Source organism: Telmatherina bonti (assembly GCF_933228915.1).
Source record: "Telmatherina bonti genome assembly, chromosome: 14".
Classification (NCBI taxonomy): Eukaryota; Metazoa; Chordata; class Actinopteri; order Atheriniformes; family Telmatherinidae; genus Telmatherina; species Telmatherina bonti.
In genome coordinates, this window is record NC_136612.1 from 15,972,891 (window position 1) to 15,983,789 (window position 10,899).

General features: G+C 40.6%; 1 protein-coding gene across 1 annotated transcript; it reads right to left on the bottom strand.

Moving 5' to 3' along the window:
* Positions 1–137: 137 nt before the first annotated feature.
* Positions 138–10,821, bottom strand: xpnpep3 (X-prolyl aminopeptidase 3, mitochondrial). Its single transcript, XM_079252751.1, has 12 exons — positions 10,606–10,821; positions 10,403–10,519; positions 9,409–9,531; positions 9,109–9,296; positions 8,779–8,998; positions 6,901–7,085; positions 6,712–6,774; positions 4,439–4,552; positions 4,226–4,311; positions 3,333–3,516; positions 1,470–1,590; positions 138–1,373 (listed from the first exon to the last, which is right to left on the bottom strand). Exons 2-12 carry the CDS (start codon positions 10,470–10,472, stop codon positions 1,207–1,209), a joined length of 1,521 nt encoding a protein of 506 aa, XP_079108877.1. The 5' UTR covers positions 10,473–10,519; positions 10,606–10,821; the 3' UTR covers positions 138–1,206.
* Positions 10,822–10,899: the final 78 nt, after the last annotated feature.

Here is a 10,899-nt window from a genome sequence, read left to right on the forward strand (position 1 = left end):
TGAGACCTATTTACTTATTCAAAACAATAAACAGTACAAATATCCATTGTATATTTATTCTTTTGTGTTTCTTAAAAGGGCCAAATAAAGACTTCATATTCAAAGAAAACAAGTTTTGTCCTTTATGTCTCGGGTCAGGAAACAAAATGTTAAATTCCAGGTGAAACAGCTGTAATTATTAAAATAATAAGTGTAATGTAACAATAAAATAAATAAATACGCTTGGATGTCTGTCTTTTAAAGTTGTAATAAAGACAATGAATCCCTCCCCGTTCACAGTGGGATGACCAGGATTATTGTCAATGTTTTCAACAATATATTATCGACTGTAAATAACCTGACACAAGTCATTCACATTTAGCAGTTATAGAATATGGTTTTGTGACTTTTTAATATACATAAACACAGTTTTCTTAAACAGAAATCACATTGTTTGTAGCTGAAGACAGAATTCCACCACACATATACAACCTCATTAGTGTGCAGCTTTTTTTTTTTTTTTTTTTTAAATTAAGATATTAAACAAAAACAAAACAAACTTCGACATCCTTCCATGTCGATCTTGCGTTGTCATGTAGGACGTCTTCCTCTTTATTCATCCCTGAATCAACATGATGATCGCATAATACGACCTTTTCATCATGTGTGTTTACGTATCCTGCATTCTGAAGTGCAGCATGACCAGAGGAAAAAACTATCAGCTTTGGCGTGATTTAATTTTAGGAGTAAAACACCAAACACTGACAGTGGTATCTAAAAGTACAAGATGTGGAGAAATGATTCACAAAGTAATAAAAACACTTCTGTCTTTGTTAAACTGAACAACTGAATTTTTAGTTTTCCTCTAAGTTGAGCTTCAGATTTCACTCGATCGCAGCACCGTAGGACTGAAACCGCCTTTAACCAGCATGAGATCTTCTCAAGCATCGTTGGCGCCGCTTATATGCACCTGTTTAGCTGAAAACTTGTTGATGTTCTTGTGCATTTAGTTTACAAAGATCCAGTGCAGTGAAGAGAACATAATAGTCTGTAACGTCTGCTATCTTTAAGATCAAACTTAAAAAATGTTGCAGGCTTGTTTAGACTAAAAGTGAAGTCTTACAGCGTGCTTCCACCTTTCATGCTCCTGATGACATCATCACCTTGGCGATGACAGCAGCCACCAATGATCTGGCTCACATGACCTCTCATCTTTTCCTCCCTGCGTTATCTCATGGCGCAGGCCTTCTCTACATCAGCGATGGTCTTTGGTGCGTCACAGGAGAGAATCAGAGCTCCTCCCTTGTCCCGGATAACAACGTCGTCCTCAATCCTGACGCCGAGTCCACGGAAATGCTTGGGGGCCTGATCGTTGTCCTCGGAGATGTATAACCCTGTCGGGTAAAGGAGAAAAATGGGAAAACCGATGAGACAACAGCAGGACAGGAAGGTGGAGTTTCAACAGAAAGTTAAATATTTTGTCCTGCTACCTGGTTCTATGGTGATGGCCATTCCTGGCTGAAGAGGTTGGGAGCGGGATAATTCAGGAGTGTCGTGAACATCCATACCCAGGTAGTGGCCAACATGGTGGGGGCAGTAGCGCCTTGCAGCCTGAGATATTCAAAAACGAAAAGTATCTTTAAAACCAATTATTTTTTCTTCTTTTTCTGCCAACAGCAGCTTCCATTCTCTTTTCTGACTAGTTAAAATCAGCCATGATGGCCATGACAAGAGGAGCAGGTCATGAGAAACGATGGTGGGCCTGAACACACAGCGGACATACTGGATAAATGGTCAAAATGGACTTGACGTCTACAATGTCCAGAGGAGGGTTAGACTTTGATACATTCATAACACAATTAGCTATACATCTGTTCATATTGAGGAAAACATTTAAGTTTCTATCAAATTGTAAATCTGGCAGCTATGAACAAATAGAAAAAAAGATGTAGAGATAATTTTTTATTTAAGTGGAAACTTTGGTACTGCTTATACATATACAGTACCAGTCAAAGGTTTCCCATTAAATCCACTGGGAAAGTGTGTCCAAACTTTTGACTGGTAGTATACAGTACTATGCAAAATTCTTGCGCCCCAACTCTTCTTTTATTTTATTTTTTTAAATATATTGTCAGAACAACTGGAGAGTGATTCAGAAATGACTTTAAACATGAAAAGTATGCATGGAAAAAGGTAAATTACGTTAAAAAAAAAAAACAGAACAGTTTGTAGAACTTACTTATAATGACTATAGGTGTGAGCTTCTCCATTTTTCCATTGTCTGAACCAACTGACAAAGGCTTTTTTTGTAATTTCTTTACAGTAATCTTCATCAATAGATCTCCAGTCTTCTTTAACAACTTCCCAAAGCTGTTCTTTAGACGTTTTCCACTTTTTGTTCTGTTTTTCTTTAAGATAATCTCACAGTTATTCAGTAATGTAGAGGTTTGAAATCTGGAGGGGATTCCTCACTCTAAAACACCTGCTTACACAGGCGTTTGGTCCAGTTCTCAGGTCATTTGGCAGACAGTACCTCAGCCCTTTCTCCCTTTATCAGTTCCTTATGAATGACTTCTTGACAACCACTCTTCTATGAAGACCATTTATATGAGGCTTCAGTCAACAGTAGATGGATCTATTGAAGGTTTAGATACATTTTTCAGATCTTTTTGGATCTTTGCTGGCGTTTTTATCCCCTATTACTAAAGGTAATCAAATTTAGAGACTGTTAATCTGTTGTAGTTTTTATTTTTAAGTCTGACACATCTTTTTGACCAGTTCTTTCAGATTTTTTAGGAAAAACTGCATCATGCTGGGATACATCAAGATTACAGCTAAACATTTTTGGAGAATCAAAAATATTATTTCATGCCTGTGTGTTATCGGATTCATAGATACAAGTAAATAAACAGGAAAAATTTATGTCTTTGTGACACACTGGTAATAACAAAAGTAAGAGTGTCAAACGTCAGATCTCAAAGATCAACGTTGGACAGATGACAACGTCTGAAAAAGCCGGATTTAGATGCAATGCATCTCTTCAACAGCTTGTCAAGTCCTGCCAAAGTCTGAGTCAGGTGTGTTGAAGCAGGAAACATCTAAAACCTACAGCACAGTGGGCCTTGAGGACAAAAAGAGGGCTTCCTTGGTCTGAAGAAACCCTTACAAATGGGTAATTTGTCTAGTTTGTAGTACAAACAGAACTGCTAAGTTTGAATTAGCCGTTTTTTTAAGCTTAAAAGATTAATAGACAAGTGTTAAGTGCCATAAAATAAACAAAACACTCCTCTGAAAATGACCAGGTACGGGGACTGGACTGATGATGAATGGAAAAGCATCCAGCTGATTATTACCTTCAGCACATCAGCATCGCTGGTTCCAGCCTTCAGAATGCCGAGCCGCTTGAGCTGCCGTCCCAACAGAGCCAGCATGGTGCTGTAGATGTGATCGAGACTGACGCCTGGGGAGCACAGAGACAAACAGGAGCGTTGAACCTCCAGGACGGCCTCGTACAACTCGGTCTGAGCAGGATTGAATCTGCCAGGGGGGGAAGGTGAGAGCAGCAGGATATTTAGCTGTTTTTCTGTTTGAAACAGCTTATAAAAGAAGTCAAACAATAAATCACGTGAGATTTCTTTTCATTTTAGAATAAATATACAACTGAGAATAATCTACAGTGACTTTAAGGTAAGTAAGTCAGAAAGTGCTTCACAATATAAAACCTAAAATAAACCTAATAAAAACATACAACATATAGAGAAACACAACAATACAAGTATAGCACAGCAGCACCACTGGGTCTAGCTTAAAACTAAAATGCTCACCCAAATAAATATCTTTAAAAGCTTTTTAAAAGGCATCAACTGAGTCCATAGAGCGCAGATTCTCATAAAGCTTTTGTGATTAACTGAACTTTTGATAAAACATCTGGACTAATGCCATCTTTAATGGTTATACTGAGGTAAATATATGACTTTAAAACAAACAGATATATTCCTTTGCCACAGCTCCCATAATGGTTTAATAAACGAGAAAATGAGGTGCTCAAATATATGATGCAAAATCTCAGATGTGAATAAGTTTTATTAAATGCAGCCATCTTTAATAGATTAACTCAATAAGACAGGTGCATGTGCAAGTCAATACACGGAGCTTCCGTGTAAAGTGTTTATGGATGCGCATGGTTCTGGAGATATGACATTTTCTGTTCTTTTTAAAGCTTTCATGACTCTTCTGTCACACTTACCTTCCATTAACCGGCCAAGTTCGGGTAATATCGCTGACGTAACCAAAATACTCACAACCCCCATCAAGCAGGACCAGTTCACCATCCTGATGATGGAGAGAAGGAGTCAAAAATACAAAACAACATAAATGTAAAATAAATACTTTGAGCTTTGCTTGTTGGGAACTTTTTTTTTTATGACGAGAAATGATCGTATTCAAATGTAGTGATTACCTTGATAATCTGGTTGTTATTTATGTAGTGCAGAGTGTTGGCTCGATTCCCTCCAGCGACAACAGGGGGGTATGCCAGGAAGTTGGCACCGTGGATGCGATTCTCAAAATCAAACTGGAAAAAAAAAAAAAAAAAAAGAGTCTATATTTAATCTAGGGGTAGCCAAAGTGGGGCCCGTGGGCCAAAATCAACTCGCCAGCACTTTGCTTTTGGCCCGCTAGTCGTTGTTTATATTAATATCCTACAGAGTTTAATGAAAAGTCAATATTTTCAGAGTCATGAACCTCAATAAGACCAGACTCAGAGGGACCCGGACTGACTCACATTTTAATGACCTCCTCACCTTGTCAGTGAGCCAGGTGCAACCTAACATGGAGAGACTGGTAATGTCCAAAGATCAACATCATGTGTCCCACTAACCATCAGCTACTTGCCTTGTTCAACATGCACGGTTTCTTGTTGTTGACATGTTGCACTTGGTTGCAGTTTAGTGGCTGTAATTATTGTTTCTTACCCCTCTTACTGTGGCTTTATTGTTCTATTGCCATATTGATTTTTTATGTAACTTTTTCTTTTTTTTTTGTTGCCCTGATAGGAAAAAATACATTGTATTACTTTTTGACAATAATTAAAATAACTTTATACATTTAATTGTGTTTCATCCAAAAGGCTGCAGTGATCATTTTCAGCTTGGAGGCAAAAGGTTTGGGCACCTCTGATTTTTATCTGTTTGAGAAGTATATGTTAAACTTGGCTGTGCTTTAAGTTATTAAGGCAAAAAACTTGAACATTGCCTTTACACCACTGGATGGCAACTCCTGGCACACAGGTCAAAATTAGCCTGCTGCCAATGATACCTGGTTTACCATATTTTATTGATAATGCGTCTATTTGTAGAGACATGGTGCTGTTTACAGCGCATTGTGGCCACTTTCAGGCCAAGCTAGAGACAAGTAGAGAGGAACAAACACAACCAGCTGTGTCTGGAGCAGAGAAAGTTGGCTGTGAGAAACTGTTAAGTAGTGAACGAACTTTAGCAAACTGCTTCACCCACTCAGCATTACTTATCTCATCATCCTCTCAACCCCTCCCTTTCTAACCCTATCCATCTTCTCTCATCCTTCCCTCCCACATTCATCCTTTCTCCCTTCTCTCACCTATCCATCGTTTCCATTCTAGTCTACTTTCATTTGGCAGATGCTTAACATGCATGTCTTGTGGGTGGGTCGGGTGCTAAAAGATGTAAACTCCACACAGAAAAGCCACTGTTCAAACACCTCTAAAGCCAAGGCTCGAACTAGTCAACTTCTTGCTCTGAGGCTGTATTTTCTAACCACTACACCGCCATGCTGCTAATATAGAGGTAGGGTGTGGTGAGAAATGTACTGTGCTACCATGCTTCGCCAATCCTCACCCATTCATTCTTCCAATGTTTCTCCTCCCTTCTTGACTCATTTTCATCCAGCTTCAACACACCAGATTCAGATTAATGGCTTGTTGTTCAGAATTTAACAATCTGTAGGATTAATCTATTTTAAATCAGTCAAGTTGAAGCAGAGAAGCACCTGCAGGTTTTAGGTCAGCCTGGAGGACCGGGGTTCGGCATCCTTAGTTCAGTTCATTCAGGAAATTTATGCTTTCATCTTTTAATATGTCCAACTTTTAGAGGTTTTTTTTGTAGTCATTAGGCAATCTCAAGGGACCTGAAAACAACCAGGAAAAGACTGATTTGTGGGCAAAATCTTTTTCCACTATTAGTGTGAAAGCATCATTAATTAGCTGAAAGTAAACACTAACTAATTATTTTTTTACCTACTCGTGTTAGTATGTCACACAACATAAAGAATTAAATTTCTGGATCACTTGAGTTACTGATCTACCCAGTGTGTGGAAATTCCTATGTGCACACAAGCTCCACCCACTCCCATTTCCCACCGATTCTTACTAATAAACGTACTGATTGCCTTTGTGAGACAAGTGTAATATGTATGCTAAATCCTTTCTTTCTATGCGATCACACAGAGCTTACTGGAGCAGAGTTTCAACTCAAAAAGGGAGCAGCTCTTCCAACTCTAAAGGTTGTAACATATTCTGCAGGAATAGGAAGTTTGTTCTTGTGGCAGCAACAAGAAAAAAACGCCATTTTTTCTCAGTAGCCTGCTTTGGGAGTTCTTTTTCTCGACAAATCAGCCGAGCAACACGGTTTTTCTTTTCATGTGAGAACAAGAGACACAGTGAAGGCTCGCACAAAGGTTATCAAAGACTAACATTACCTTTGCAAACAGCACAGCTTCATCCACATCTCCCTGAGACAGAGCCATCGTCCTCCTAAATGCCTGAAAAACAGAGGCTTTGCATTTCAGTAGAAGCATTTGAAAGATTAGTTTAGTTTAAACTCAGATATGACGACGCTGGATAAAGTAAGTTGAACAGTGTTACACAGCAGATAGACACTGACAGACCTGTGATGAGATCCGACCTGCTTCCTGCATGAGCGCCACCTCTGCTGAGCTCTTGAGAGCCCTGAGAGAGTGTACGAGGGGTCTGATGGAGCGCGGGGTCGGGCCGGCTTCCAGCACAGGGAGCACATGGGTCTGGTGGAGCCGAGGGTGGGCAGGCTGAGAACCGTCGTACCACAACTGAGTGCCTGAAGGACGAGCAGAGAAAAGTGAATGAAGAGGGAAGTTCCAATCAAATTTCCACGTTGAAGTTTGTTCATCATTTCTCTCCTTTCTGTCCATTTAATCATCTGATCATCCACTGATTTCTGTTACTAAACACACATACTGTAATTATACTAAATGGCCCCAAAACAGGGCCGGATTAAAAGTGCACAGGCCCCTGGGCCCAGAGTGTTTCAGGCCCCCCTTTCCACACCATAACATTGTAAAAATTGTAAATGATACACTGTGAGAAAGAACTCATTGTCTGCCCAGCCAATCCTTCCTTACATCCGCAATTAAGTGTGAAGCTTGACTCTATCACACTTGTCCCCATGCCTGCTGCCCGGAATTTTGGTGTCAAGGTGGATGACCAGTTGATCTTTAAGAGTCCATGTTGCCTCGGTTGCCCGTACCTGTCGATATGCTCTCTACAACATCAAGAGAATCAGACCGTACCCGACAGAATACACAACTCAGCTTTTGGTTCAGGCTCTGGTCATCTCGTGCATCGATTACAGCAATTCCCTACTGGCAGGTCTGCCTGCATGCTCTGTTAAACCTCTGCAGATGATCCAGAATGCCGCAGCGCGTCTGGTTTTCAACCAACCCAAACAAGCTCATGTCACTCTACTGCTAATTGCACTTCACTGGCTTCCGATCACAGCACGCATCAAATTTAAAGTTTTACTTCTGGCTTACAGAACAATAACTCAAACGGCTCCCGTCTACCTTCACTCCCTAATCCAGACCTACACTCCCTCTCGACAGCTAGGTTCCACCAGTGACGCCTCGTGTTACCACCACAACGTGGGACTAAATCACTAGCCAGACTATCTTCCTCTGTTGTGCCACGATGGTGGAATGACCTGCCCAACTCTGTCCGCTCTGCAGAGTCCCTGTCTACTTCTAAGAGCAAGCTGAAGACTCAGCTCTTCAAGGAGCACTTCAACACTTAGTTTAGATATATTTGTTGGAAAGTTGGAGAACTTAGCCCAGTTCTTTGCAACAAACTTTATGGTATTAATTCTTTGTATTATAACATAGGTGATATTATGGGGTGGGAAGGGAGTAAACAACAAAAACAAAAAAGCCTGTAGCACTTCATGGAAGGATCTGCGTCCAACTGGACAGTCCACTAGCACCTTCCTACGATGTCCTCTATTGTTTAATTTTGTGCTTGTGTTGTTCTTCTCACTCATATGCAAGTTGCTTTGGACAAAAGTGTCTGATAAATGACTGTAGAATAGAAAAAGAATAAAAATGACATCTCTCAGCCAATGGTACCACTAGCAATACACCATACACTGTGGTGTAACTATCTGTCTTTTATATACATTTTGTTTCATGTCCAAACTGCTGGTGTTTGCCCTATGTGGGCCCTACATGGGCCCCCAGTGGGTGTGGGCCCTACATGGGCCCCCAGTGGGTGTGGGCCCCTGGGCCCGTGCCCATAATGCCCATTGGATAATCTGGCCTTGCCCTAAAATGATTACTTCGTTTTTTAACAATTTTGATATAAAGTGTATTTTAGAAAACTTTTTTCCACAATCCCAGCCAACAAAATCCAAAAACTATCTCATTATTTTCCCTATGTGTGATAATATACATCAAATCTGCCACTTTGACATCATGAGATCTTTGTGCCGGCCATGCGTCGCCACATTCCTGTTCACCCACCTTTAAGGCTCTTTAATAGGAGACCCAGTTCCTCTGTGCTGTGTACCCTCTCTATCCCAGTCAAAGCAGCTGCTCCGTCCTTTCCTGACCGGGGTCCATCCCACAGTTCCCTCCCCGGATCTCTGCGAGGGACAAACAATATGGCCTGGTCTGGTCGACCCCTTCCATAAAGAACCAAGGCACTGTCAGGCTCTAGGAAACCAGTGAGGTAGAGGAAATCCTGGAGAACATTTAGTTCTGGGTTAATTAGTGAAGTTTCGTTTATCAGGAGGCATGACAGCAAAAATATATTTTATTTTCTAAAGTTGACCAAAAAAAAGTAGCTTTAACCTGATTCTGGTGAAAGGGGTAAGGGATGTCATTGGTCATGTAGCGTGTTGGATGAGACAAGACAATGACCACATGGTTGCTAGATGAGGCAGATGGCCCCAGCCTTTCTGCCTGGGCTTCGATCAGTGAGGCCAGCTTGTGCCTCCGGAGCTCGTACTCTGTCTGACTTATGCCTGGGGTAACCTCGCCTGGGGACCAGAGAGGAAACAAAATCTAACAACATGAAGAAACAGCTTTAAAATGTGTTATGAACAAGACTAATGACAACGTGTCACCACTCAATCATATTAAGTACCTTACCATGTTTGATTAGATGAGGATGTGTGAAAGGACTGGGTTGACCAAGGTAGCGTGGTGGAACCGTTTTGGGTTTCAAACCTCCTGGTTTGACAGAAATGCATCTGCATGGGCACCAGATGCATCCTTCAGACATTAAAAAACAGATTGAAGAGTTTCAGAACCTCAAACTATTTCTTATAAAAATTATTTACTTTTAATGGAAACACTAGTCAATTATGCTTTAAACAAAAAAAAAAAAACTTTTATAAATGTGGCTTTGGTGTAAATGTGTCAAATACATCAGGGAGCAAACAGGATGTTTTCAGGATTGATTCATTGTGAAAGGTGTCCAGAGGAACCACAAGGCAAATGCCACCCAATTTCTGACACATTTAAGGTAATTCAGAGGAGTATAAGTGTCATATCATTTGAAACTGCTTACACCAGCACAGTCTGCATGCTAGATAACCTGCAAGGGTTTCTGACCACACCACCAGACACAGGCATCATTTCTTGCATGGGCCATGGAAAGAGGAACCAGTGGGCTTCAGAGCTGCTCTCTGGTGGAAGTCAGTTCACACTGAGCACAAATGATGACCACCAATGCTGTTGGTGTTACAGCCTAGACAGATGTGTCTAGTCAGTACAGAGCTGCCCTTTATCTTGTGAATGGTGCTGTGACAGGAAAAAAAAACTAAGGGTTTTAAGCATCCACTTAAACACCCCACTTTTTTCATGTAATATCACGATAGCATTAACTTTTCAGTTTTCATAAATTTCACCTGAAAGGCAACTATCCTAATTATTTTAGTAGTTTATATGGAGAATAGCTAAAGTAAAATGACCCAATATATAAATACAATATTTGTATTTAAGTGTACTTATATTCAGATGTGGAAGTCAAAGTATTATCAGGTAAGTATTGCCAAAACTATTGGACTATAACTAAAGACCAACAGGTCCAGGTGGAGATGAACATCACATATATTTATGTATGTATGCATGCATGTCCCACCTTGAGGCCAGCTCCACCGTGGCACCACTTTAACAGCAGATCTCACCAGTCTGCTGACTGGGAGCAACATTGTTGCTGCAACTGGAGGACACCGATAGTTCACAGCATGTCGTCCCGCTGCCCACACAAAAAGTTACACTCTGCAAATTAGCATGTAATCATATGAACGTAGTAGACAGCAAAGCCATGTGGTTGTAACTTACCAACATTAAAATGTTCTTATACAACACGGAGCTCCCCTTGCTGACAGTTACATGAGCTAGCTCACAGCAAGCCACGTTCATTTAGAGACAATGGGAATTTGCTTCCCAGAATTTGGTTTGGCAGGCAAGGCTTACGCTCGCCCCCTTTGCTAACCTTTTTATTATATATTAAAACTGAATGCTTTTATGTCTGTCTGTTTGTTAGAGGGCTTTAGTAAGATATTTAGGGACTCGTCTATTACCAAGTAAAGATTTTTAGACTTCATTCAAATAATTTCCAAGTAAACATTGAGG